Source organism: Dipodomys merriami, unplaced genomic scaffold (genome assembly GCF_024711535.1).
Source record: "Dipodomys merriami isolate MVZ:Mamm:240054 unplaced genomic scaffold, mDipMer1.0.p SCAF_57, whole genome shotgun sequence".
In the NCBI taxonomy this organism is placed as follows: domain Eukaryota; kingdom Metazoa; phylum Chordata; class Mammalia; order Rodentia; family Heteromyidae; genus Dipodomys; species Dipodomys merriami.
The window spans coordinates 7,943,709-7,971,700 of record NW_027206146.1 but is presented as its reverse complement, the minus strand read 5'-3'; the positions used below and the strand labels follow the sequence as shown (position 1 = coordinate 7,971,700).

Below are 27,992 nucleotides of genomic sequence, written 5' to 3'. Positions count from 1 at the left end.
CGGGGACCCGGGGACCTGGGGTGTGTGGGGCGGGGCGGCAGGGGCGCCCCTTCTTCCCTCCAGAGCACCCGGGTTTGAGAAGTTAACTTCTTTCCCGGAGCGGACGGGGGCGGGGCCGCTGTCACCCCGCACGGGGTCTCCGTGGTCCTGTGAGGAGAGGAGCCCCGCCCGGCCCGCATCCGGCGCTCCCCGCTGGGGCGAGGGTCGGAAATAGGGTGTCAAGTCCGGTCTGCTTTCCGGGCCCTCAGCATCACCCCGCCCCCCAAGCCGGAGCCGCGGGGACACGTCTGCAAAGTACCTCCAACCCATTTCCCAGGTGGGAGGACCGAGGCCTGGCTTCAGGTCTGTCTCAAGACGGGGGGGGGGGGGGACCGAGCTGCATGGTGCAGAGAGGATGGAGCTGGCTTCCATCTGTGCCCCCCAACGCCCGTGGAGGCCCACAGGGCTGAGGGGCAGGCCAGGGAGGGATGAGATCCAGAAGGCAATCTCTTGGGGCGGTGCCCTTCCCTACTTTAGGCCCCTCCAAGAGCCCCCTCTGGCTACTCCTCGGGGCTGTGACCTAACACGCAAGGTCTCAGTGCTGCAAGGCGGGTGGAAACACAGCAGTTCTTTGGGGGCTGGAGGCTGTGCGTTTGGAGAAAGGGGAGGCACCTCAGGGCTGCATGATTTCTAGGGTCGCTTGTTCCTTCTGATGAGCCAACCAACCGGGAAACATCTACTCCTGAGGGCCTCCTGTGTGCGGGGCTCTGGCGGGCACACCTCCATTCCCTTTCAGGAGCAGTTCTGACTTGATTTCTTTTCCCGCACTGCAGGAAGCAGAAGCTACACTGCCATGACTTGTCTCCTCACCTGACAGATGCCTCTAGCCTGGCCATGAGCTGGGGCCAGAGGACTGGTGGGTATGGGGGCTGCAAAGAGCCCCCTTACTGGCTCAGGAGTGGTGGGGGTAGCTGAGGAGGGTGGTGTGGACTCCATCACCACATCCGGGGGCCTGGGGCTGAGGAAGGAAGTCTGAGGCTGGAGTGAAACCCCAAACCACCACCTGGGGAAGCTGGGAGCCTGAGGGAAGTGGGTGGAGCAAGGCCACGTGCTATGAGCAGCCGCGGTGGCCCGGGCTTTCCAGATGGGCTGGTGACTCACAGTTTGATGCCAAACTGTCCTTAGGACATAGCCCATATAGCCCACCTGCACCCTCAGGTGCCGTGGGCCTGGGCACCAGGCACAGAGCCCTTTACCCTCTACCCTGAGGGGGATGAGCTTCACAAGCTAGGAATCACATGGGGACACCTGGCTAGGAAGAAGGGAGGCCTCGCAGCAGAGGGACAGGACTGGATCCCAAATCCCTGACCTGCCAAAGCCTTGAGTAAGCCCTCCCTGCCTCATCCCCTGTAGCAAGGGGAGGGGGAGCCCCATTTTGCAAGGTCCTGGGGACCATGAAATGATTATAGATAAAGGCCTGAGCTCAGGCCTGGCTCCCAGCAGCTGCACAAGATGACCCCTGGGAGGGGAAGGAAGGGACCCCATGCGCTGTGGGGGCTGGGCTACCCGTGTCCTCTAGGAGCTTTCCCGGCATGGATGGCAGGTCTACCAAGGCATGGGGTGGGGAATGAAAGGTGCTTGCTGGCAGGCTCAAGCGCCCAGTCAGGCATGATCTGTAGCTGAACTCTCATTGCAGCCTTTGCCCCTGGGGAGGGCACACGGAGATTCGGTCCCATGCCCCTGCTTCCGCCCCTCCACAGCCACCCCACCCAGGCTCTCCAGCCCCTCTGCCCCTTCATCCTACCACAAGAAACTCCAAACCCATCAGACCTCCTCTCCACAAACGCCCCCCAGCCAAGCTCCTCCCTTCAAGTTCAGTGGCATGGCACCCATCTTACTCCAAAGGGTTTATTGAGACAAGTTTTCACATACAAGTTCAGGGCAGAGGTGAGGGTTGAGGCTTATAAACAGGGGCCTGGGGGTGGGGGGTGGGGGAGGGACCAAGGGTGCAGGGGGGAACCCAGACAGAGTGAAATAAATAGAGGCAAAGTGTGGAGCCAGGAGACAGACAGACTATCACACAGTGATAATGTGGGTGGCGCCATTAAAGTCCCATCCATTTATACAGATATACAGGGAGTTGGGGGCCCAGGGCCTGCCCCACCCTCTCCGCCTGGCCTCTTGTGGGGGGCTGGGAGGGCTGCCCTTGCAGGAGTGGGGCTCGTCTGGAGCGGCCTCCCCAAGCAATTCCTGGTCCTAGAGGCCGGGTTAGTGTTGGCCAGCAGGGGCCTGTCTGGAGACTTCCCTACTGGGGGGCTGGAGGCGGAGGCGGGGCAGGGCTCAAGGGCAGAATCTGGCACCTTGTGGCATCTTGGAAAAAAAGGACCCCCAAGGACTCCTGGTCCTGGCTGCCGCTGCAGTTGGGAGGGCAGCCAATGGTAGGAGCAGGCCTTGGGGCCCCCGCTGGAGGGGCGGGGAAGGGGCAGGGCATTTCTGGAGAAGGGGCCTTTAGCACCACCAGGCTCTGGGGCAGGTGGGAGGAGGCTGGGAGCCGCCTGCAGAGACTCAGGTCAGGAGACTGGAGACTGGACCAGGACAATAGGTTAGGGCTCCTCTCGAGGTCCAGCGCCGCCACACGTTCCCAGAGGCGTGTCAGCCATTTTCCTAGGACTAGGGGACTTGGCACAGCCTGAAGGAGGGGCTGTGAGGGCAGTCCAGCGCAACGATGAGCGTTCTGCCCTTCCCACCCACAGCACGAAAAGGTCTGATGCCCTCACCTCCGCCCCACCTGCCGGGCCCTGATCTGCAGCCAGCGTGTGGCCAGAGTGAAGCCGGGCGGGCATCATACGAAGACCTTGGCTAGGGCGTCGGCGCCAGCGCTGGCAATGAGGGCCTTGCTGGGGTGGCAGGCCACCGCGTGGATGGCCTCCTCGTGCTTCTTCCGATGAGCTGTAATCTCCTGCACACACGTCTTGTTGTCCAGGCTCCACAGGCGCAGAGAGCAGTCGTGGCCTGAAAGAGTAGGAGCTGTGGGGACCAGCATGGAGCCAAAGGCCTCCCCTCCATGGGGGCGGGGAGGGCAGGGTTCTGTCCTCTTCCCTGCATTGCTCTGCCCATCCTGACCACCATCCAGCTAGTCACCAACTGTTTACTGAGCATCTGTGTGCCAGGCCCTGGGAGGTTCCTTGTCCTGTGGCCACTGCCGTGAGGTAGAATGAAAACACAGCAGACGGGGTGGGGCTTGAGGGAAAGCCCAGGAATCCCATGCTGAGCTGGGGGGGTCCTCCAGGTCCCCCCAGAGACAACACAATGCAAAAGCCTGCATTAAGAACACAGCAGCCAGCACTCCAGGGGAGGTCAATGGCAGTTCAGGGAGGGGTGGGAGGTGAAGTGTAGCGGGACAGCCTCCAAGTGTCTGACAACAGGCAGCAGCACAACAGCTGGGTGACTGCCAGGAGCCAGATGTGTGAGGGTCCAGGGCCTGGGGGGCCTGGGGCTGTGGCTGGGCAGGAGGCACTAGCTGGGAACAGGGAAGCATTGGTGGTGCCCAGCTCCCTGAACGGAATGCCTCCTGCAAGTATATTACCCATGAGCCCCATGCTGTGCATGTGCTACTGTGCACACACTTCAGCTGGCGGGTTTGGGGCAGGGCTGCTCAGCACCAGTGCACGGCAGAGAGGCAAAGCCAGAGATGTGCTGCACCACGCTCATCCCTGTGCACATGCACAAATACACACGTGCACACTCACAGCCACATGTGGTGCTGGCTGAGTCTAAGCCTCAGGCCTGGCTCTCCGTGGAAGACCCTCACACCCCTGCAGGTACAGCCCGAGGCAGCAGGGTGGGAGCTCCACCCCCAGCATATCATCCTACTGCTTTCCCCCCTCCCCACATGCTGTGCAAGGCAAAGAATCGTGCCAGCCTCTGCAGTGTCCCAGGGCAGTACAGGTAGTATAGATGGCACAGGTGACAGGTCTCCAGAGGACAGTGACCCTTATCCTCACAGGAGCGATGGTGGTCCCCACCCTGCTGAGGTCCCCACTTACTGCCTGACATCAGGAACACGCCATTGGGGTCCACAGCCAGGCAGGTGACGGCGTCCAGGTGGGCAACCATGGAGTGCACGGATTTACCTGGAGAGAGAGAGGGTGGTAGCCGGTTCCCTTCCCGCTCTGGGCATCAGCAGGAGGGTGAGGGAGCTTGGGTGGCACCTGCAAGCTTCCGGGGGGCACCAGGACTGGGTCTGAGTTGGCTCCGTGCCCTCACCTGTCCTGTTGTCCAGGAAGCGGATGCCCCTGTCGTCGTGGGCAGTGATGGTGAGCGGCTGGTTGGGGTGACTCACCACCTGGTTGATCTGCATGGGGCCTGATGGAGGGGAGAGGGAGGGATATGAGGGGCAAAGTGTGGAAGCAGAGACAGGCCACGGGGCCACCGTGCTGCTTCTGCAAATGGGGGAGATGACACCTGTGTCACCTGCAAGCAGCCTTGCCCCTCCCTCCCCTTCTCTCCTCCCCAGAGCCCCTCCACCCAGCCCCTTACCACTGCCTCCCCGGGACTCCAGTGTGAGGAGGGCGCTGCCGGCCTCCAGGTCATACAGGACGGTGTCGCCGGAGCGGAAGGACGCCACGATGTGGGTGGGCTCGGTGCTGGTGAAGGCCACTGAGGTGGGGACCCCGTGCTCTGAGGGCAGAGGGAAGAAAAGGCAGGGGTCAGAAAGGCTGGCTCGGCGTGGCCCGGGCATCCCGGGGTGCCCCCCACCCCCTCACCGCTGGCCGTGGGAAAGGTGCAGAGGCAGGCCGGGCTGCTGCTGCTGGGGTCCCAGATGCGAATGGTGCCGTCGGCAGAGCAGGAGGCCAGGCGCTGGGAGGTGGGACTGAAGGCCAGGCCCCACACGGCGTCCCCGTGGCCCTCCAGGACGTGGCTCAGCACACTGGGGTCTGGGGAGGAAACAGGCTTCATGCAGACCCGTGCTGAAGCTGCCCAACAGTTGCTTGCCCAGGGCCCCAAACTCAGCGCCGGGCAGCAGAGGGTGCTGCTTGGCACCCCTGCACCCTGATGGCTCCACAAAGCAACTAGGCCCTGTGCTCTTTTCTGTTTGCTCTGCCACTGCCTCCCTGGCCACTGGAGCATGCGTAGGGGGGCCCTGGCACATCCTGCTGACACCAGTGTGTGGCACTGACTGGGTGGGCTGCCCATTGGCTAGTGATGGCTCACATTCCCAGAAGGCAGGGCCCTCTGCCCTCGGCCGTGACCCATGATGGGACCTAGCGCAGGGCCAAGAGCGAGGAAGCATCGAGAGCCAGAGCAGGGCGGAAAGCGAACCAAGCGCCATGCCATCGTGCCTGCTCTGCCCACCCTCACCACCCTCCACTCGGCCACAGAACCTTGGCCCGGCCACAGGCTCCGCACATGCTGCCCCCCCATGCCCGTGAGCCAGCGGGAGGAGGGGAGGCAGGGCTCCCTCACACTGGGTCCTCACCGTAGCCGTCGTAGGGGTCCATGTTGAGGTCCGGGATCTTCCAGCTGTGGATGCGGGCGTCGGCGCCGCCGCTGTAGCAGCGCTCGCTGTTGCTGCCCATGGCCACGGCCAGCACGGGGCCCCTGGAGGAGGAAGTGGACCGGACGCTCACCTTCCCTGGCCGAGGACCCCGAGGTGAGCTGCCAGCCCCCACAGCCTAGAGACAGGCTTCCAGTAGCTTCTCCCTCCCTCCTGACCTGTGGGCGCGGAAGGCGTGGATGGGCTCCACGTCCAGCGCGGCGTTCTTCTTGGCCGTGGCCGCCTTCTGCAGGTTCCACAGCTTCAGTGTGCCATCCTCGGAGGCGGTGAGCAGCGCCGACTGGCTGTGGTGGAAGGCCAGGGAGCGGATGCCGTCGTAGTGTGAGCGCAGGGTGAACTTAGGGTTCCACGTCTTCTTGAAAGCATCTTTGCTGTCGGACAGCTGGGGGGGGGGGCAGGGAGGCTGCCTCAGTGGTGCTTGGCCATCCTGGCGGCCATGCAGAACCCAACACCAGCCCTGAGGACCCCACTCCCCCTCCCTCCCCCGAGACTGACCCAGCCCTGTGCCCACAGCCCCTCAGCCTGTGTGCCAGTGCACTGGCCTCTGACAAACATGGGCCTGAATCCTCCGGGCCCCACAGCTCAGAGAGGAGTAGGGCGGGACACGAACAGCTCTAGCCACAGGCCCATGGGAACTAGGCTAAGAGCAGAGCTACACTCAACAATGCAGCCCCAGGGACCACCAGACAGCCTGGCCTGCCTGGCTTTCTCAAGGCCGTGGCAAGTGCGTAGGGTTTAAGCAGAACCCACTAAGGGGAGGGGATACAGAAGGAAGCTGCACATGCACAGGCCCTGCGGCAGGCGGCACCAACATCGGGTCCAGAGCCTAAGAGGCCAGTGTAGCTGGGCTGCACATGCAAGGGGAGAGTGGCAGGAGACGAGGGCAAAACAGGAGCCAGGAGTATATTCCCCTAAGAAAAGACTGGGGAGGAATGAGGAACTGCAGGATGTAGAGCAGGGGAATGATACAGCTTGTCTTGGTGACCCCAGAAAGGCCTAGATGAAGGGAGGTGAGGAGTAGCTACAGAGAGGAGGGTTTGGAGGTGGTGGCATGATGGGAGGAGGCTGGGTCAGAACCTGCAGGGACTCCCTCATTTCCACAAGTAGAAGGGGCTGGGCTCAGGAGCAATGATGAACACGTCAGACACTAAAGTGCCATGACCCAAGTGAGGGGTTACTCTGGACCAACCCCGTTATCTGGTTCAGCCCTCCTCCCAGGTCCCTGTGGTTTCCCAGGGGGCAATAGGGGGTAGGCAAAGCAGCCCATGGCACATGCTGGCACACCCTCTTCTGATCCAGGTACATACACGCCATCCTCACCTGCCCACAGAGCACAGGCACTAAGCTCTGACACCCAGGGGTCCTTCACTACAGACTACACCAAAGTATGTGTGTATGGCGGTGTGTGTGTGTGTGTGTGTGTGTGTGTGTGTGTGTGTGTGTGTGTGTGTGTGTGTGTGTGTGTGTGTGTGTGTGTGTGTGTGTGTGTGTGTGTGTGTGTGTGTGTGTGTGTGTGTGTGTGTGTGTGTGTGTGTGTGTGTGTGTGTGTGTGTGTGTGTGTGTGTGTGGGGTCTGGCTTGAAGCCATCTTCCCATACCCCAAATTGCCAAGGTGGGAGGGCCCCTGGCAAGGTGCCCAGTCCCCCAAATCTTCCAGACCTGTACCACCTGCCTCTGTACAATGGGTAAGTGGGGCAGAAGGAAGCACACCAGGTCAGCCACCTGCCCAGAGCTGGGCAAGGGCGCTGGGCAGGGGGCCCATAGGGGCCCCCAAGAACTTACATCACAGCTGAGATCGTTGTCGTTGGTGACGGTGAGATCTGCCAAGTCCCCCAGGCTCACCTCCCCGCCCCCGATAGTGTCCATGATGAAAACGTCTGAGGAGAAGCCAAAGGAACCTGGTAGGGGGAGGGGAGGTGGGGGAGAGAGGGCCAGGGAGAGAGAGGAGGACAGAGAGAGGCAGAGAGAGAGATAAGGAGCCAGAAAGAGAGCCAGGGAGGACAAGATCAAGAATCACAGCTGGAAAGGAAGAGACAGAGACAGACAAGACAGGGCAGGCCAGACAAAGAGGGAGACAGAGACAGACAGACGAACTTTTGGGACAGGGAGGCTACAGACTGGAGGCTGAGCCTCGCCCCTGCAGACACAGCAGCCCTGAGCTTAGCTCTGCAGCCCCCCTCTGCTGTGGGCTCCAAGGCAACTAGGGGAGGGGGTTACCTTCGTGAGGCCGGGGCTGGGGGGTGCCAGGAGGTGGGCCCGTCACTTTGGGGGGCAGCCCGTCCACATCCCGAAGGTCAGCCAGAATTCCCTGGAGTTTGACCCGACGGCTTTCTTCAGGGATAAGGCAGTCGTAAGTCACCCCCAGTCCCAGCCTAGCACCTGAAGAGTGGGGTAACTGCTCTTCCACCACCATGGGCCTTCCTGTGATGGCGAGGGCCCCAGAAGGACAGGCAGGGGTGAGTGAAGGGAACAGGGGATTCTCTGAGGGGCAGTGGACAAGGAAGGCCCTGCCCTGGTTCTCAGTCTGCAGCCATTCACCTCTGTGACCCCAAGGCCCCTTGGCCAAGAGACACAGAGCAGCTCCCTCCCCACCCACTTCCCCTATAAAGTCCTCATCCTGTTCCCTCCATAGCCTGGCCAGGACACCAGCCCCGCTCTTGAGGCTGGAGGCTCTGTTTCCTGAAGAGCTGTCCACCATGGCCCCACGGGGACTTCCAGGGAAGGGGGTGGCTGCCCGCTCCCGCCCTTCTCTGGGAAGCATATCCGTCCGGTGACGGGCTGAGCAGGACGCAGCTGCAGGTGACACACACCAGGGACAGCATGCAGGGTCTGTCCCTGCTGGATGAGGAAGGCGGGTGGAGGTCCCCCGACTCACCTAGTTCGTGGGGATTCCCCTCGCCAGCACAGCGCCGGGGGTCCGGAGACCCCTCCCCATCCTCTCCTGAGCCCAGGAAGTCGAACTCATTGATGGCATCCTCTGAGTCGTCCTCCTCATCCTCGTCCTCCATCTCAGGCACCAGGGCCTTGGATGGCAGCTGGGCAAAGGGGAAGGCAAGCAGATTAGGAGCTCCAGCCCCCTACCAACCCTCTCAGAGCAGCCCACGGCCTGCCAGCTGTGCCCCAGGGCTAGGGGCACCCCTGCAGGGGTGTCCTGTGCTACCCGTGCCTGCAGCCCCCTTCCTCCCAGCTTGGCCAGAATACCCCCAGTCTGGCATCTCAGAAAGAAAAGCACACAGCAAATCTCTGAGAAGGGTGCGGAGCTCCACAATTGGGGGGGGTTGGAGGGGCCAGACTCCCCCTACCCAGCTAGCCACCAAGCTCAACCCCTGACTCATAGCTAGGGGGCGCTGCTCAAGTGGTAGAGCACCTACCTAGCAAGGGGAGCCCTAAGGGAAAAATCTCAGTACTACCAAGCCCAAAAAGAACTCATAAACTGGGCGTCAGTGGCTCATGCCTATAATCCCATCTACTGAGGAGGCTGATATCTGAGGATCACAGTTTGAAGACAGACCTAGAGACTCTTATCTCCAGTAAAACCCCCAAAAGCTGGAAGTAAAGCTGTAGTTCAAGTAGCAGAGTACTACTAGTTTTGAGCAAGAAAATCTCAGGGACAATGAATAGGCCTCGAACTCAGGCCCCCCCAGATCCCTCCCCTGACCTGCACTCAGAAAAAAAAAAGGGGGTAGGCGGGAGAAAGAACTCAGGCTCTCTCAAAGTACTTTGCACAGGCTCACTTAACCCCCCAAACCCTGTGTCCAGCCACAAGACCTCTGCATGTTCTCTCCTGCAGGTGAGAAAGCAGGCTGAGCGAACCATCACCTGTGGCAGGCACCAAGTCCAAACTGGGCCAGTGCCCTAGGCAGCCCAGCCAACTGCGGCCTCCGCCTGCTCCACAGCACATCCTCTGCCACTGTCCACAAGGCTGCCACCAGCCACCAGCTGGTTCACCTCAGCTGGTTCCTGCCCTTTCAGCCAGCACAGAGCTCAGCCAAGGCCGTGCCCTGGCTACTAAGGGGGAAACATGCTGGCTGTGTCAACAGGCAGAAGCCAAGGCCACACTGAGGTGATATGGACACCACCACAAGCAGGGTGTCCTGATCCCAACAGCAGCCCTATCAGGGCTGAGCTCCTGGGCCCACCCACTCCACCCCCACCCTTTACAGAGCTTGCAGCACACATAGAAACCAAGTCCCCGCGTGGTGCCTCTCCCAGCCTGCTGGAGGGGACAGAGAGACACGTGGGGCAGGCACGTGGGCAGAGGGCACGGGCTCACCTTCACGCGCTGTTTTTTGTGCTGCACGCTGTCCAGCTCGTCATCCTCGTCGCTGTCTTCGTCCTCGCAGTTCTGCAGGAAGGGGATGTGCTCCAGCACTGAGCCACCCAGGCGCTCTTTGCCATCTTGACCCGCTGCATTCCTGCATGTGACGGGGGGGGGGGGGGGGGGGGGGGGGGGGGGGAGGGCAGGCAGGGTTGAAAGCCCAGGTCAGAAGATGTCCAGGCTCCATGGCCAGAGCTTGATCCCAATCACTCACAGCCCAATGCAGCCTCTGCCCGGCAGACATGACCTACCATCGCCCGTGCGGCCAGAAGCCTCCGCCCTCTGACAGGCATCCCCCCACCTGCCTCCCATCTCTCCAGCCACTTGGAGGCAGCCTCATCACTATATTGCCAGGTGAGTCTGGAACACCTGGGCTCAAGGGACGGCCCCCCCCCCCCCACCTCTGCCTCCTGAGCTGGGGGCCTCCATTTCGCCCTGATGCTGTCTCTTGTCACTGAGATGATGAGTGTCAAGTGATGAAGATGGCTCTGTGCTGCAGCAGGCCTGCGTGGGGTGAGTCTTGAGCACCCCAGCAATGCATGGGAGGGGGAGAGGTGCCTTGGGGCCTCAGGACTCACCTCTTGATCTGCTCCTCGATCTGCTTCACCAGCAGAGACTCGCCGCCACTGAGTGTCCCAGGACCTGGTGCTGCCCGAGGGCCCCCATCGCTGGGCTCGGCTGCCCCATTGAGCTCCAGCGACCGACCCAGCAGGGAACGCACACGCTTGGAGCGCATATCAAGGATGGTGTCGGTGTAGCCCACCTCTTCCAGGTACCTGCAGCAGAGAGGGCAGGTCACTCAGCCTGCCTCCTCACAGGCTGCAGGGCTCACGTGCTGCCATAGCCAGCTGAGCACATGGGAACACAAGACACTAGTTTGGGCAAAGCATGCCCAGCGCAGCCAGCCAAGCTCCAGGAGAAGCCCCACTGCCCAGGCCCTTGACACTACGCAGGAGCACATGGTGTGCACTCTGTGCTCCCTGGGGCTCTGGGAGGGTGCGGAGTCACAACATCCACACATATTTGGGGTATGCCAATAGGCATGCAAAGAAGCAAGGGGGCGACAGGGACTTTGCAGAGCACTAGGGCTGCAGGAGGAGCGTGGGCAGCCACTCTGCTGTCACTGGGTGCTTGCTACCCCTGCAACTTACAAGTCAAGCCAGCCGAGACTGGCTCCAAGGGAAAAGAAAAAGGGATGTCTGTGGCTTGAAATGATGAAAGCCGGCAGGGCCTGGCTGCTCTGCCAGCTACTCCCCCCGCACCCCCCCTCCCAGCCTGTTCTGTTCCTCGTCCCTTAGCAGTGGTGAGGCACTCGTGCCTGGACTCTGCACCCTGACACAAGGCAGGCAGAAGCCAGGAGGCAAAGGTGGCCGTGGGCTGTATTTACCTTTGCATGGCCTGGGGCAAACAGCACCCAACTCTCTCACCCACGCAAAGGAGGGGCCAGGACAGGCACCGGCTCACACATCCTCTGGGGTCATTACTCCTGTCCACTTCCAGCTGGCACATGCCTGTAGGTACTGTGCCTGCACAAGTGCTAGGCAGCTTCCTGTCTACCAGACTGAAAACCTGAAAAGCCACCTCAAGGAAATCCTGAGACAGGATCAGCTGCTGAGAGCCTTGGCTCTCACAGCACAGCACAGCACAGCTTTTGTCTCTTGTGGTGCTAAGAACCAACTGCCCCAGGTTCTTAGGTGACGGCTCACAGCAGACGGGTAGGAAAGCAGAGTGTCGTTTAACTCACTCCCAGCTACAATTTCTAAGTTTTCCCAGAAAACTCCAATCATAAGACTAATTTGTCTGGAGGTGTGCGCGGGCCAGCAAGGCCCTCCCAGCTGTGGCTGGTGGGACCCTGACAGCCCTGGTGAGGACAGGAAGGGCTATGGACTTCAGGCTTATCTCCCCGGCCAAATGTGCGGTATGCCCGGCTCCCACCCTGCCCTTCCGCCCACACTCACTGCCGCAGAAGCTGCCGGCCCTCCTTCCACACCAGCGGGCTGTTCTCCAGGGTGACCGACTCCACTGGGCCATTGGAGACTGCCAGAGCAAAGACAAGGAGCTGTCAGTGAGGGCACATCACTCACTGCCACACCTCCGTCCCCCTCCTAACCCCATGGTCCCCCTCCTGCCTGGCTGCTCACCAGGCTGCCCAACCCTGACAGGAGTAGAGTTCTGCCCTCCAATGTGGGCAGCTGCTAGGGTCCTGGGGTAGGAGAGTGGGCAGTCTGGGGACCTGGGGCAGGTTAGGTGATATATCACAGCCTCAGTTTTATCTTCTGAGAAATGGAGGTGATACCCATGCACCCCCTTGAAAAGAGGATACTCTTAGGTCATTTGTCACGAATTTCTTCGATGAGTGTATTTGAGCATCTAGGTGACCTGCCTGGCGGGCACGGCTGTACTGCACTATCCACTCTGGGTTCCAGCCCCACTGTCGACCCCTCTCCCTCACCCACACACCTTCCCCACTCTCCTGCGGGAAACTGAGTTCTCTTCCAAGGGGCACAGACTTAAGGGCCCCAAGGACAGAGCCTGTGGCTGTCTGCTCTCTGCAGGGCCCATTCTGTGACACAAAGCCAGCACCCCATAAATACATTTTTCTGCACAAATGATGGAATGGTAATGCAGAGACGCAACACTGTGTCTCTTTTGTGCAGTCATTCCTCTGTTTCCACAGCACCCTATAAATAGCCCCACTCCCTCTCCCCATGCGGGGGGGGGGGGGGCACAATCAGCATCTATAGCAGGAGAGATGGTAGGTAGGCAAGGCAGGCACTGAGGACACGCATCCCCCACCCACCAAGCAGTCCCATCCCCACAATCCTCCTGCTCAGCTGGGGCTGGGCGGGAGGGTGCAGAAGCTACCTTGCTCTGACAAGTCTGGTTTCTTCTCCCCCTGGTTCAGGTCTGTCCCAAACTTCAGTTTATGATATTTGGCCCTAAAACACACACATACACACACACACACACACACACACAAATGATTGCTGAGCAAGACAGAGTAGTAGGCAAGACCAGCAAATCCTGGGGCCTCTAGCACCCACACCTCATCTCAGAAGCTGGCCTGCTTGGCAGGGGCAGTACCATGGGGTTAGGCCAAGAGGACTCCTTCCCCGCTCCGGAACTCCCTAAAGAGGTAAGCCTCAGTCCTATTCCTTCCACCCCCCCACCCCCCCAAAGAACAGGGCCGTGACAACATAAGGCCACCGAAGGGGTAAGGAAGAGGGCCACCGGCCACACTTTTGGCACCTGGTAGGCCAACCCTGAATTATTACCTGAGTCCCACCTGTTACACCTGGCTCTACCTCCCTCCCCCCCACTGAGGGATGATGGGAAGGGGCATGGCCCAGCTCAGGAAACAGGCTGGCTGGCTAACCTTTCCTGCTTCAGTGCATACTCCAGCATCTTGATCCGCCGCACCAGGTCTGTCTTTAGATTCTCCTGCCCTTTCCTCTCTCCCTGGAGGAAGGCCACCTGAGCCTGGGGAACATGAGGACAGAGGGAAAGGAAAGACAGTGAAACTCAGGGCTCAGGTACACTGACGATGCCCTGTCCCACACCGGCACCAGGACTCAAAGGAGCAGAGAGAGGATGGGCTGGACCACCTCCAAGGTCCCAGCCCCGCCCCCAGAAAAGCCCAAGAGGATTCTGCAGCCCTAGACTCAAAGAGAGCCAGTTCAGGCCCAACCTGACTGCTGCCTCCTGGGGAGAAGCTGGGTCAGGAGCAGATAGACAGGAAGGGGTGCTAGGTATTAGCAGCTCAGCCCTCCCCCCACCCCGGCCCCAGTCAGCTGCTGTCCCTGAGGTGGCTGGGGGAGGTGGTATCCCGCTATTCCTTGCAAAGCATCTGTCCCTGGGAGGCGTAGGAAGCTGCTTCTGGAGCTTAGGGACAGGAGTGGGTGGGCCCAGCACTGCAGCACAGGAGCTCTGCCACCCGGCCCCCACCACACCGTGGGATAAGGCATAAGAGGTGCACGGTTCCGGCCAGGTTCCTGCCCAGCCCCACACACTGTCTGCTAGCTGGGGCTGCCCCGGTCTGTCAACAGGTCATTTGGAGACATGGGGCCAATAGCCTTCAAGGCAGAATCCTGGCCTTGACCACATTCCAGAAGCCCATCTGCCAAGGCCTGAGCTCCAGCCCATGCTGGCTTCTTCCCAGGGCTCCAGGCAGCTCAGCCTGAGCGCCAGGCCTGGCACAACCACTGGTTTCCTGCACCGATTTAAGCAGGTCTCCCCTCTGTCCAACAAGTGAGGCTTTGTCCTCGTGTGTCTTCTCCATCCCAAAGTGACTACCATGAATCCCTTCAGAGGGTGCAGAGAGGTGACAGAACCCCTCCCACTGCTTGTCCAACAACCTCAGGTCTCCACACAGTGTAAAGGGGAGCAGTGGGGATGCCTAGGGCTCTGGCCTGCATGGCTCTGTGCAGTAGACAGGCATGGCAGGGCCGAGGGCCGAGGGGAGGAACAAAGGTACCATGTGAGAGGGACAGGATGGGATCCAAGACCCAAGGCCAGCCAGAGTTGGGGGAAGGAGATGTGGGCAGAAATGGGGAGACGGGGATGAAGGCCTCCAAGGGGCTGCAGCAGTGGCACAGGAATGTGGGAAAGGTTAGCGATGGAGCAGGTGACAGGTGGAGGACGGTGAATGGTGATCCCTAGCACTGCGAGCACAGCAGGGCTGCGAGCGCGTCCCAGAGGTCAGCAGCTACCACTGGAGACACAGCAAAACTAAAGGTGATACCAGGAGACTGGCAGTGGCCTGAACCAGGACAGAATAGTGGACGAAAAAAAAAGGGGTGAATGCCGGGCGCCAGTGGCTCACGCTTGTAATCCTAGTTACTCAGGAGGCTGAGATCGGAGGATCATGGTTCAAAGCCAGCCCAGGCAGGAAAGTCCATGAGACTTATTTCCAATAAACCACTAGAAAACCGGAAGTGGTGCTGTGGCTCAAGCGGTAGAGCACTTGCCTTGAGCTGAAGAGCTGAGGGACAGTGCCCAAGCCGAGTTCAAGCCCCACAACCGACCAAAACAAAAGGGGGGGGGGTGATAGGTCTTGGCCCTCCCACTTGTACAGTGGGACGTAGGACCCCAGCCCTGACCCCCTCCTCAGCACACCTAGCAGCTTTGCTGTCTACCCCCTAAGTTCCTCTGGCAAAGGGAAGAAGGTGTGGCTGACGCATGTGGGATGCTGGCATCTTCCCCAGAAAAGAGAAGCTTGTGGGCTGCTAGGCCTCCAGGTACCTGATCTGGTCTGCAGCATGGCAGGTGGGCTCCCTGTTTTCTGCCACCCACTCACTGCCAGCCCCTCCCCCCACGGCCAGCCCCCAAACATGCCCCACACCCTCTACTTCAGGAGGCTTGGCTGCCATCTCTCCTGGCTCCTGCGACCTCTGTCCCAGGTCCCCCATAGGGCTCCTCTCCTCTTCCCAAGCTTCAGGTGCTGCTGGCAGGGATGGGGTCAGGGGACCCTAGGGTCCCTGGGGAGGTTGGGGCAGGGACTGCTCCCTCTCACTGGGACTCTAGTGTGTGTGTACATGCTGTTCCCTCTCCAGCCCAAACCAGCCTCCTGTGCTAGCCTCTGAGGGCAGAGACCACCTGGTACACTGCTCAGCACCCCCCATAACTATTAGTTCCTGCTTATAGTCAGTAGGCAGCTCCCTGCTGGATGCCTCCCACAGAGTACTATCCCCTCCTTCCCCCCAGCATGTCCCAAGCACTTCCTGATCACAGGAAGTCGTCCTTCCCACAGCACACGTTCCATAAGAAAGGTGTCTGGGAGGTGCTGGAGAAAGGGCTGCAACTTGGCGAGGCAGCCTGCTCAAGCCCTGGTTTTATGAACACACCCCACCCCTCTACCTCAACAAACCGACACCCACCCACCCGCCCATCCACAGAGCCCAACTACACAAGCAATGGTACACCAGTTAGTCAGCAGAAGTAATGAGAAAGCCAGGCACGGCGGTGGTCGCCTGGCCTCCCCAACACTCGGGAGGCTGAGGAAAAGGACAGAGCTCTGCCAGACCCTACCTTGCAAGAATGGGGGGCAGGAGAGAGGGGGAAAAAACATGTCATATATATGGTTCAAGTGTGTGTCACACATGCACATGTATCCTACACATACACCTAAGGTATCTGAATTCTTATTAATGTAACAAAAGAAAAGTGAAAGGTGAAGTGATGATGCTGGAACCTGGACAACAGAGACGCTAACAGAATGCTCTCCACCAGGTTCTCAAACTCCAAATTAGAAAATAAACATGGAGGGCTGGGAAGGTGGCTCAGGGGTAGAGTGCTTGTCTTGCATGCATGAGGCCCTGGGTTCGATTCCTCAGCACCACATAAGGAGAAAAAGCTGGTGCTGTGGCTCAAGTGGTAAAGCACTAGCCTTGAGCTGAAGAGCTGAGGGTCAGCACCCAGGTCCAGAGTTCAGGCACTATGACCGACCAACCAAAAAAAAAAAACAAAAAACGGGGGGGGGGGGGGACTGGCTGAGTGCTGGTGGCTCATGCCTGTAATCCTAGCTACTCAGGAGGCTGAGATCTGAGGATCACAGCTTGCAGCCAAGGCAGAAAAGAGTCCTTGAGTTCCAATTAACCACCAAAAGGCTGGAAGTGGAGCTGTGGCTCAAGTGGCAGTGTCAGCTTTGAGAAGCAAAAGATAAAACAACAACAACAAAAACCTCAGAGACAGTGCCCAGGCTCTGAGTTTAAGCACTAAGACTGGTACAAAAAAAAAAAAAAAGGGAAAGAAAGAAGAGGGAGGGAAGGAGAGGAATAGAGCAGATAGGTATGTAGGTATAGATAGGAGGTATTGTATGTACAATTGTACTGGTAAAGAGTCCCAAGACCAGGATTCAGCCTAAGCTCTGCTATGTCGCTCAGGTTGTGACCCATGAAAACCACCAAGCTTCCCAGAGCCAGTTTCTCTCCTGTGCAAGGGACAGGGATGGGGATGGGATACACAGACAAGACCTGTCAATCATTGCTGTGATCCTTCATAAATCATTTGTCCTCTCAAAGCCCGTTCTTCCTCTCTCTGCTGATTATAAAAGGGAATAGTGTCATTTGCCCTTCCAGAATGTTGCAAGAATGAAACATGTATCCAAAGTGCTCAGCACAGTATCCAGCACATAACATGCACAGAATGACAGCAGGTGTCACTGCTGCCCAGTGAGGTAGCAACATTGGCCCTGCCTACACAAAGGGATATATATATGTATATGCATATACACATGCATATATGTCTATATATATATATATATATATACATGTAAAACAAGACACTAAGAAAGAGTTTTGGAAGAAGAGAGCTGGCCACCAAATGCAGATAACTTATGTAAGGTGTCTGAGCCACCCCAGCCCCAGCCTCTCAGGGGAGGACAGGCTAAGACTAGCCCTGTGGGAGGGAGAGATGCAGCTATGGGAGAGCGCTCCCCATTCATCTGGTTACTTAGATTCCTACTTCAACGAGATAGAAAACAGCCAATCAGCCAGGGCAAGCTGGGCTGCCAGAAGCAAGTATGGACTCCTGCTAATAACACCCCAGCCAGAAACCCTCAGATCCTGGCGGCCCATCCCTAAATCGCTTCAAATCTTCAGCTTTTCTGGGGCCTCAGACTTGTCCAGACACTGTCCAAAGGGACCCACGATTCTCAAGGTCAACAAACCCAGCCCAATCCTCCCTCTATCGTACATCCTGGAGAGGGGTATCTCCACCCCCCCAAAAAAACCCATCTCCACCCAGGGTTCCTCTGAGATGTTTCTTCACTCTGCCTTTCTGCTCTACACATGTTCCCCCTAATGCATCACCCCAAGGTACCCGACTGATTTTCCTCATCTCAGGCACCCCTGTCTTCATGTTGGCAAAGCTCCGGACACGCCCCCTCCAGCTCAGGGCCCTCTACCTGACTGACACCGCACGTCCCTCTCAGAGCCAACGCCACTCCTCCACACCTCCAAAATGGGGGTCCTAGGTCACACCCTAAGACCTTCACTCCCAGGGACAACCTCTTCTTCCCCATTCTCTGCAGCCACTCATGCCAGGGCTCCCCGAACTTTCCTCTCAGACTGGACCTCACACACTTCATTCTGGGACCCCTCGCAACCATATTCCCACTCCAAAAGTCCTAGCACTGCCATCTTTCAGTCCCACCCCCCGCCCCCCGTTTCTCCTGTCCGAACGCCTCCAGATCAGCCCGTCCCAGGCTCCCGGACTTCCTCCCCTCGCTCTCCTCGGACTGTCTGGCGCCCAGGGGGCCCCGAGTGACCCCCTCCCCCATGACACCCCTTTCTATCCCACCCGGAGCGCTGATCTCTGATTCAACCTCCAACCTGTCAGCTGGCCGGAGACGGGTTGGGGGGGGGTGTCCCTCGGTCTCGCCAGACACCCCCCCTCCGCTCCCTTTCCCGCGTTCTCCGAGGTCCCCTCGGGGTCTCCGGAGCCCCCCGGCTGGCCGGTCCCTCCCACCCCCGGCCCTCTGCCCGTCCCGCCCGGCCGGTCCCAGGGTCCTCCCGGCCCCCCAGAGCCGACCCAGGCCCCAGGACACCGCGCTCGGACGGCCCCGGGCCGCTCCCCGGGACCGTGGCGGGCCCCTCCCGCCCCCCCGGCCGTCCCGGCGGCCATTGCTCCAAGATGGCGGCGGCGGCGGCGGCGGGTGAGGCCGGGCCGGGCGGGGGCCGGGGCCGGGCAGCGGGGCGGGCGGGGGGCCGGGCCGGGCTCGCGGCGCTCACCTGCAGCTCGGCGCGCTCGGCCTCCCAGCGGGCCTTCTCGGCCTCGAAGCGCGCCCACTCGTGCTGGATGAAGTGCAGGATCCCGGGCAGGCTGAGGGGCTCGGGGCCGGCGGTGGGCCCGGGGCTGCCCCCGCCGCCGCCGCCGCCGCCGCCTTTCCCGACCGGACCGGACCCGGAAGCAGGCGCGGAGCCCGGGGCCGCGCCAGTTGGGCCGGGGCCCGGGCCGGAGCCGAGCGGTCGGCAGGAGGAGGCGGCGGCGGCGGCGACCGCGGCGGCCGCTCGCTCCTCCATCATGGAGGCCCCGGGCCGAGCCCGCGCGCCCGCTGTGCCTCCCGCGCCTGCGCGGCCGCGCCGCTCCCCCCCCCCTCCTCCTCCCGCGCGCGCACCCGCCCGGCGGGGGAGGGGACGGGGACAGGGACGAGCGCGGGCTCGGACGCGCGCCTCGCCCACCCGGGTCGGCCCCAAGGCGCGCGTGCGCGTGAGTGGGAGGGGAGGAGCGGGGCGGGCCCAGACCCGGGCACGCGCCCCGAAGGTCCTGCGCCTGAGCAGGGGGGGCACCTTCCTGCTTCGCTCCTCCCACTTAGCCCCAGAGAGACTCTTCCCTCCTTAGACACAAATAGTCCCCCCTCCCCCCGTAGCTCTTAGTCCTTGAGAGAAAGGGGGACCACCGTAGGTGTTTGCAAGAGGTGTCCCAGTCCGTCTTGGTTCCTGGCCAGGTCGGTTGTCATGGCAACCCTTTCCAACCTGGCGCCCCCACCACTTCTCCAATCGCTCCTCCTCTCCCCCTTTGTGTCTTGTGGAGCCCCAAACCGATCCTGTCTTGGTACCAGGAAGAGGTTGCTAAGGTAACCCAAGTCCCCGGTGGTCCTTCTGCTCCTACCCCATCGGTTACCATGGCAACCTCCTTCACCTAGTGCTCAGGTAGAAAGGACCCCAGCCCCAAGGACACGGGATTCTTAAGAAAAACACCTCTTTCTCAACCTCTCTCTGGTAGCTACCCGGTTAGCCATTACCATGGTAACCGTCTCCCCTTCCCATGTGGGAGGTCCAAGGACCAAACCAACCAGGTGTTTTTATTTAGAGATGTTCTGGGACAGTTGCTATGGTTACAGGGCCTGGACCATCTCTCCAGGGAGATGAGAAATTGGCAAGGCTAAGCTTTGCTGACTGTGCTAACAGGGAGCCCCCCACCCCCTTACAGTGACCCTAGGAACCAGCCCCCCCCAAAGGAGGGAACGTTTTAGGATTGTCTTTTGGAGGTGCAGTGTGCCTACAAAAGGTGTTATCATGGTAACATTTCTTTTTTTAGCCTTACCTTTTCTGGACATATCCATGAGAGAGGAATGGTTTTAGGTTATTGTGAAAACTCTCATCTCTCCCAAGTATCCCACCCCACTCCTGTTACACCCTCTGTGGTACCCAGGTTTATGGGACTTCCAGAAAATGGGGTTCTCTGACCTTGTAGATGGCAGTACTGAGTGAGGGGAAGAAGAGATGGTGCTGTGTTGTACAAAGTTGGCTCATGCAGGGTTTTCTGGTTTTCTTTCCCTCAGCACAACAGCTGGGCTGGGCTGTCACTGCCCTCCTGGAGCTCCCCCAGCCTGCCACCTAGGAGGTAAGAAGTCCCTCAGCTCCTGGGAAATTGCCCTTTCCTCACAGGCTTTCCCACATTGATTGCAGTTTCCTCTCTGCTGCAGAGGCTGGGGCCAGTTCAGAGTGATAGTTTCATGGGGGAATGAAGAGAGCAGGGAGATCACTACTTAACCTCTTTCTCCATCCCTGTCCCCTTCTCTAGGCAGGCCCTGCTTCTCTTACTCAGGTCCCCACTCTGTTTCCCACCTTGTCTGTAAATTGTTTGGGCTTTGTCAGGCGTCTCAGGTCTGCAGGACAATCCCAACCCAGTGCTCACCTCCTTCATCCTGGGTCATCAGAACACAGGATCAGGCGGGGGGGGGGGGGGGGGGAAGGTGTGGGGAGGGGGAGAACACAACTAGTGGCTCATGCCTGTAAGCCTAGTTACTTAGGAGGCTGAGACCTGCAGGATCACTTTTTAAGGCTAGCTCAAACAGAAAGGTCCACAAGAATCTATCTCCAAAATAGCCAGAACAACAACAAAAAAGCAAACAATATGAGTTCAGTTCATCTTGTGCCATGCTCAAGCATGGCATAAGCACCTGCCGAGTCAGGGTGCAGGGAGATTCACAGACTCACTGGAGATGGACTGAAATTGGGCTGCCCAGGGGGCTGCAGGAGAGAGCACTGTGTTAATTGGTTTAAAGCATGACTGTGGAACCAGCTTCTTGGGCCCGCTGCTTCCTAGCTGTGTGACGTTGAGCAAGGGACTCCACCTGTCCCTGCCTGTTTCCCCATGCTTGTTTGTGTATGCGGTGTATGTGGTGCTTGAAATGTAATGCCCAGGGCCTCATGTATGCAAACATCCATTCTACCCTATGATGTGATCATACTATTAGGATTGAATGACTGTGTGAAGTCCATAGAACCCAGCCTAGCACATCATAAGCTGCCATGAATGTTTTATCATCCTGACCCAGAGTGAGGTAGAGCAGTCCAATTTTCAATCTCACCATTCCAAAGCTGGGCATCACTGGTTCCTGCTGGCCCAGGCTGGCCTTCAATTCCTGGGGTCAAGTAATCCTCCTGACTCAGCTTCCCAAATAGCTGAAACTAAGGGTATGCGCTGCCATACCTGGTGTAAGTCACTCTTCTCTTTCTCTGCAGTGCTGAAGGATGGGACTCAGGGCCTTACTGAGCCATGACCGCTGCTCCTGAGCCATGCCTTCAGTTCAGGAGCCGCTCTTAAAGTACAGCTCATATTCTTAAGTGCTGTCCAAATGGGACTGAAGGAAGGCTAGCAGCAGTGGATGGACCAAGGACTAGGAAGGCATTGTTGCCTCTCAGGGGAGACAAAAGAGGGAAGACCAAGGAATGGCTGACCTGAGTGGGCGTTACAGATACACAGAAGCCCTCACCTTGGACACTGTATTTTTATTTTTTGATCAGTTGTGGGGCTTGAACTCTGGGCCTAGGCACTGTCCCTCAGCTCTTCAGCTCAAGGCTAACGCTCTACCACTTGAGCCACAGCGCCACTTCCAGCTTTTTTCTTTTTGCTTATGTGGTGCTGAGGAATCAAACCCAGGGCCTTATGCATGCAAGGCAAGCGCTCTACCACTGAGCCACCTTCCCAGCCCCCCACTTCTGGTTTTCTAGTGGTTAATTGGAGATAAGAGTCTCACAGACTTTCCTGCCCAGGCTGGCTTTGAACCATGATCCTCAAATCTTAGCCTTCTGAGCTAGGATTACAAGAGTGAGCCACTGACACCTGGCTGGACACTGCATTTTTAAATTGTAGTTTGGGGTTGTTTCATTTTTGGAGACAAGGTCTCACTAGGCAGTTCAGGCTATCCTGGAATGCTTGATCATGCTGCCTTAGCCCTCTGAATGCTGGGATTACAAATGTGCATCAGTATGCCCAGCTCTGTGTGTTGGGGACACAGTGAAGATGGAGGAGTTCTTCCCTCCCAGAGTGCACAGGCTGGTAGGACAAGCGGACTCATTAACCAGTGATGAACGAGTATGGGCAGGACTGGGATGGGGAGAAGGGAGAGGAGAGTTGCTGCAGGAGTGTGACAAGCAGTCTTGATAAGTCAGAGAAGCCTTCCTGGAGGAAGGAGTGGCCAGCAGAAGTGGAAGTTCTCTAGGAGAAAGAAGTCTAGAAGAAGGGATGTTGGAGAGGAGATCCTTCTAGTTAATGCTCCACCACTTGAGCCACAAGCCCCACTTCCAGCTTTTCTGGTGCTTAATTAGAGCTAAGAATCTCATAGACTTTCCTGCCCAGGCTGGCTTTGAAAGAGCCTCTAAAAAACTTTCTTCAGGGGCTGGGGTATGGTTTTGCAATAGAGCTTGCATAGTTTGTGCAAGGGCCCCAGATTTGGCCTCTGCTCCAGAGAGGGAGGGAGGGAGGGAAGGAGGGAGGGAGGAAGGAAGGAAGGGAGGGAGGGAGGGAGAAAAGAAGGGAGGGAGGAAGAGAGGGAGGGAGAAGATAGAGCTAGAAAGCAAGCAAGCAAGAATGAATGAATCTTGGTGAAATTGCGCCAAACCTCAGAAGTTGTGATGTGTGATAGACAGGGAGACAGCGCCATCTGGTGTTTGCTTGGGAGTATGGCCCATGATTAGAGACCAGCCTCTCTAAATGAGATGGCCTACGTTGTGGTCTTTTTATATATATATATATATATATTTTTTTTTTTTTTTGGTCAGTCATGGGGCTTGAACTCTAGGTGCTGTCCCTCAGCTCTTCAGCTCAAGGCGAGCACACCACCGCTTGAGCCACACTCCAAGCCACTTGGTTTTCTGGATAGTTAATTGGAGATGAGTCTCACAGACATTCCTGCCCCGGCTGGCTTTGAACTGCAATCCTCAGATCTCAGCCTCAGTAGCTAGGATGACAGGCGTCTGCCACCGGTGCCCGGCTTGTTGTAGTCTTTTTAGAGGTAAGGCCACAGGATGGCCTTGGAATTCTCGATCCTCCCACCTCAGTCAGCCTTAAGAATGCTTAAGTGTGCAAGGGGGCCGGGGTGGGATGGGGGTACTCACACCTGTAATCTTGGCTACTCAGAATTTTCCAGAGCCCATCCCCAATTAGCAAAAGAATACCTGCCTTGGTAGACTATACAGCCCTGAGTTCAAGACCCAGGACTGGCAAAAAAAAAAAAAAAATGCGCGGGAAAGCTGGGGTTCCCCCACCACACACACACCCTCCCCGCTTTCCTCTCCAGGACGCCAGAGCCCCGCCTGCCGGCCCCATGCGGCTCCCGCGCTACTGGGCTGTGATGGCGGCCGCCATCACCCTGAACCTCCTGGTCTTCTTCTACGTCTCCTGGCTGCAGCACCAGCCCCGGAACCCCCGGGCCCGGGGCCCCCGCCGCGCAGCCGCCGCCGGCCCCCGGGTCACCGTGCTGGTGCGGGAGTTTGAAGCGTTTGACAACGCGGTGCCCGAGCTGGTGGACTCCTTCCTCCAGCTGGACCCGGCCCAGCCCGTGGTGGTGGCGGCCGACACGCTGCCCTACCCGCCGCTGGCCCTGCCGCGCCTCCCCAACGTCCGCCTGGCGCTGTTGCAGCCGGCGCTGGACCGGCCCGCCGCCGCCTCGCGCCCCGAGACCTACGTGGCCACCGAGTTCGTCGCCCTGGTCCCGGACGGGACGCGAGTCGAGGCGCCGGGCCACCTGGAGCGCATGGTGGAGGCGCTCCGGGCCGGCAGCGCCCGCCTGGTAGCCGCCCCGGTGGCCACGGCCAACCCGGCCCGCTGCCTGGCCTTGAACGTCAGCCTGCGGGAGTGGACGGCCCGCTACGGCCCGGCCCCGGCGGCGCCCCGCTGCGACGCGCTGGACGGGGACGCCGTGGTGCTGCTGCGCACGCGCGACCTCTTCAACCTGTCGGCCCCGCTGGCGCGGCCGCTGAGCACGGGCCTCTTCCTGCAGACGGCGCTGCGCGGCTGGCCGGTGCGGCTGCTGGACCTGCCCTTCGCCGCAGCCCGCCAGCCCCCGCTGGCCACGGCGCACGCGCGCTGGAAGGCGGAGCGCGAGGGGCGCGCGCGGCGGGCGGCGCTGCTGCGCGCCCTGGGCATCCGGCTGCTGGGCTGGGAGGGCGGGCGGCTCGAGTGGTTCGGCTGCAGCAAGGAGAGCGCCCGCTGCTTCGGGACGGTGGTGGGCGACACGCCCTCCTACCTGTACGAGCGCCGCTGGACGCCGCCCTGCTGCCTGCGCGCGCTGCGCGAGACGGCGCGCCACGTGGTGGGCGTGCTGGAGGCGGCGGGCGTGCGCTATTGGCTGGAGGGCGGCTCGCTGCTGGGCGCCGCGCGCCACGGCGACATCATCCCCTGGGACTACGACGTGGACCTGGGCATCTACCTGGAGGACGTGGGCAACTGCGAGCAGCTGCGCGGCGCCGAGGCGGGCTCGGTGGTGGACGAGCGCGGCTTCGTGTGGGAGAAGGCGGTGGAGGGCGACTTCTTCCGCGTGCAGTACAGCGAGAGCAACCACCTGCACGTGGACCTGTGGCCCTTCTACCCGCGCCACGGCGTCATGACCAAGGACACCTGGCTGGACCACCGGCAGGACGTCGAGTTCCCCGAGCACTTCCTGCAGCCGCTCGTGCCGCTGCCCTTCGCCGGCTTCGTGGCGCAGGCCCCCAACAACTACCGCCGCTTCCTGGAACTCAAGTTCGGGCCCGGCGTCATCGAGAACCCCGAGTACCCCAATCCCGCGCTCCTGAGTCTGGCCGGTGGCTGAAGCCGCCCCTGGAGGTGGGGGGGGTCCGTGCCGACGGGGAGAAATGGGGTGCATCAAGTGCTGAGGGCCCTGGGCGGGCAGAGCCGGCCCCTCCTGGGTCCTGGTGCAGTCCTCCGACTTCCTATCCCGGGTTAGGGGGGCCTGCGGCGGTAGCCCTTTGCCTCAGTTTACCCCCCCCCCCGGGATTCTCGGCGCTCCTCCTTGTGAGACCCGCCCACTAGAGGGCGCCGTGGCCTGATGGACCCCTCACTCCTTCCCGGAAGTGATCGCTGCTACTCTGACCCTCCCCCCCCCCTTTTCAGGGACAACTGAGGCCACAGTGGCCAATTCCCTCGCTCCAGCTCCTCATGTCCCTATCCAGCTGGCAGGTGGGGAGCTGAAGGCAGGACTGCAGGCTCCAGAGCCCATACTTCCTCTCTATAGCCACCTCCATAAATGGTACACAGGGGAGGGGGACTTTGGGGAATCCCCATTTGTCTTGATCAAGCATCTAAGAGTGAGCTCCCAACATATCATGTCTGTATTTATTTCTAAATTATGTGCAAGTGTTAATACAGTCTGTATGTTACTAATAAGGCTTAAATAATTCCACTTTAAAATTTAAAATGTAGCTGGGTGATTTAGGCTTATATTCCAGCTATTTAGGAGATGGAGATCATAGTTTGGAACCAGCCTAGGCAGACAAATCCTCAAGACTGTATCTCCAATTAACTAGCAAAAAGCAAGGCTAGGGGCTCAGTGGTAGAGTGCTTGCCTTGCATGCATGAGGCCCTGGGTTTGATTCCTCAGCACTACATAAGCAGAAAAAGCTGGAAGTGGTGCTGTAGATCAAGTGGTAGGGTGCTAGCCTTGAGCTGAAGAGCTGAGGGACAGCGCCCAGGCCCAGAGTTCAGGCCCCACCACAAAAAAAAAAAAAAAAAAAAAGCCAGGCTAGAGGTTCAATTGGTAGAGCACTAGCCATGAGTGAAAAAAAAAAAAAAAAAAGGCCTTGAGTTCAAGGCATGGTGCAAGCATAAATAAATAAATGCATGAATGAATGAACGAGTAGGGGCTTTACTGTCTTTCCTCATCCTAGCAGGCTGGCCTTGAACACCTGGTTCAAATGGCCCTCCAGCTGGATTCATTGGCTCATATCTGTAATCCCAGCTACTCAAGAAGCAGCCAGGCCCTGATGGCTCACACCTGTTATCCTAGCTACTCAAGAGGCTGAGATCTGAGGATCACATTTCACAGCCAGCCCGGGCAGAGAAGTTTGTGAGACTGGTCTCCAAATGACCACCTGTAAACTAGAAGTAGAGCTGTGGCTCCAAGTGGTAGAGCGCTAACCTTGAGCAAAACAGCTTAGGGAAGTGCCCAGGCCCCGAGTTCAAGCCCCACAATTGGCAAAAAAAAAAAAAAAAAAGGCAGCAACAGAGATTGGGAAGGTATCAGTTAGAGGCTAACCCACCCAAAACATTAGTGAGACCTCCTACACAAAGAAAACAAGCCTGGTTGACATGTCTATGATCCTAGCTCCACAGAGATCCTGATCTGAGAGCAGCCTAAAGCAAAACTGCAAAACTCAACCTGAAAAAGAAGGCAAAAGGTTGGAGGCATGACTCGGGTGGTATCACACCTGCCTGGCAAGCAATTCAAACCTCAGTATGGAAGAACTAAGAAACAAAAAGGATCCTCTTGCAGCAGGCTATTGAGTGCCGGATTACAAGTATCCCCCACCATTCTCAACCCTGAGGTGTATTTCTTGAAAAGCACTGAGCTCAGGATGTAGCTCAGAGGCAGAATGAGAATCATTATTAGCTGACCTGAGCTCCCAAGGGGTTAGTAATTTCTCAGTGCTAATGCAGTGTTTTAGGGGACCTTTCTCTCTACTATTCATGAATAGCAAAAATCATTCAGGGCTTTACCATGCTGTCTCATTGGTTTTATATAGCCAAACAATTATAGTCAGCTAAATTTGGCTATGATAGGAAACTCCTACTAACTATTAAGATGAACTGAATTTATATTAGAATATGGACTATTGAAACTTGCCTTTATCAAGTCTTTGGTTTTTGTATGTATGTGTGCTGGTATCGCAGTGGTGGCTGAACTAGTTCAGGGCTCTTGGATTTTTCACTCAAGGCTAGCACTCTACCACTTGAGCCACAGCTCCACTTCTGACTTTTTGGTGGTTCATGCAAGAGAAGTTTCACACATGCCAGGTGCTGGTAGCTCACGCCTGTAATCTCAAGAATACTCAGGAAGCTGAGATCTGAGGATCAGAATTCAAAGCAAATAGGGCAGGAAAGTCCATCAGACTCTTCTCCCAATTAACCACCAAAAACCGGAAGTAGTGCTGTGGCTTAAGTGATAGAGTGCTGGCCTTGAGCTGAAGAGCTCAGGGACAGTGCCCAGGCCCAGAGGACAAGCCCCATGACCAACCAAATAAAAAAAAGTTTCACAGACTCTCCTGACTTATGGCTTCAAATCTAAATCCTCAGCTCTCAGCTTCCTGAGTAGCTAGGATGACAGGTGTGAATCACCAACTAGTAAGTAAGTGTTAATTACTAATATGAAGCAGCCAGAAGAGAAGTAATGAACATTTCAAAAGCTGCACTGTACTGCAACAAACCAGCTAGACTCCAGCCTCCCTGCAGGTGAACATGCAAGCAGCAACAATTGGAGCACAGAATCAAACTCTCCCTTGGGGCTGGGAAGATGGCTTAGTGGTAAAGCGCTTGCCTTCCATGCATGAGGCCCTGGGTTCGATTCCCCAGCACCACATAAGAAAAAAAGCCAGAAGTGGCGCTGTGGCTCAAGTGGTAGAGCGCTAGCCTTGAGCTGAAGAGCTGAGGGACAGTGCCCAGGCCCAGAGTTCAGGCCCCACGACTGGACCCAAAAAAAAAAAAAAAAAAAAAAGAATCAAATTCTCCCTTGTAAATATACCAAGTCCTTTTGAAAGGGATTAGGGGCTAGGCATTTTCCAGGAAGTACCAGCCTTGTGTGAAATGAGGGATGTCTGTATGCTGTACTGTTAGAATCTTGGCAGTGACTCTCCACCATATCATCAAATCGCCTTGTAAACAAATGGCTCTGGGTAATTAGACACCAATAGAAGGCATT

At 58.4% G+C, this 27,992-nt stretch overlaps 2 protein-coding genes across 3 annotated transcripts; one reads left to right on the top strand and one right to left on the bottom strand.

The window, feature by feature from the left end:
• Positions 1–1,873: 1,873 nt before the first annotated feature.
• LOC138812884 (striatin-4) lies at positions 1,874–19,062 on the bottom strand. Of its 2 annotated transcripts, none has more exons than XM_070001129.1 (16): positions 18,583–19,062; positions 13,230–13,333; positions 12,719–12,792; positions 11,812–11,890; positions 10,432–10,629; positions 9,809–9,950; positions 8,411–8,570; positions 7,753–7,866; positions 7,318–7,433; positions 5,695–5,918; positions 5,459–5,580; positions 4,746–4,916; positions 4,519–4,659; positions 4,246–4,344; positions 4,026–4,112; positions 1,874–2,991 (listed from the first exon to the last, which is right to left on the bottom strand). In XM_070001129.1, exons 1-16 carry the CDS (start codon positions 18,874–18,876, stop codon positions 2,822–2,824), a joined length of 2,295 nt encoding a protein of 764 aa, XP_069857230.1. In that variant the 5' UTR covers positions 18,877–19,062; the 3' UTR covers positions 1,874–2,821. The 2 variants fall into 2 exon arrangements, with proteins under 2 accessions (XP_069857230.1, XP_069857231.1); XM_070001130.1 differs by having other exon boundaries at positions 7,318–7,412; positions 18,583–18,891.
• LOC138812885 (ribitol 5-phosphate transferase FKRP) lies at positions 18,487–26,608 on the top strand. Its single transcript, XM_070001131.1, has 3 exons — positions 18,487–18,506; positions 20,136–20,197; positions 23,379–26,608. Exon 3 carries the CDS (start codon positions 23,406–23,408, stop codon positions 24,888–24,890), a length of 1,485 nt encoding a protein of 494 aa, XP_069857232.1. The 5' UTR covers positions 18,487–18,506; positions 20,136–20,197; positions 23,379–23,405; the 3' UTR covers positions 24,891–26,608.
• Positions 26,609–27,992: the final 1,384 nt, after the last annotated feature.

What these genes read in the sequence shown, in the direction of transcription:
- LOC138812884 (XM_070001129.1), bottom strand. Translation starts at nt 18,876, where the DNA reads ATGATGGAGGAGCGAGCGGCCGCCGCGGTCGCCGCCGCCGCCGCCTCC. An exon ending in ATCGAGGAGCAGATCAAGAG is followed by an intron (nt 9,951 to 10,431) that starts GTGAGTCCTGAG and finishes CGTCACATGCAG; the next exon opens with GAATGCAGCGGGTCAAGATG. An exon ending in CCAGCCCCGGCCTCACGAAG is followed by an intron (nt 7,434 to 7,752) that starts GTAACCCCCTCC and finishes TCCCCCTACCAG; the next exon opens with GTTCCTTTGGCTTCTCCTCA.
- LOC138812885 (XM_070001131.1), top strand. Translation starts at nt 23,406, where the DNA reads ATGCGGCTCCCGCGCTACTGGGCTGTGATGGCGGCCGCCATCACCCTG.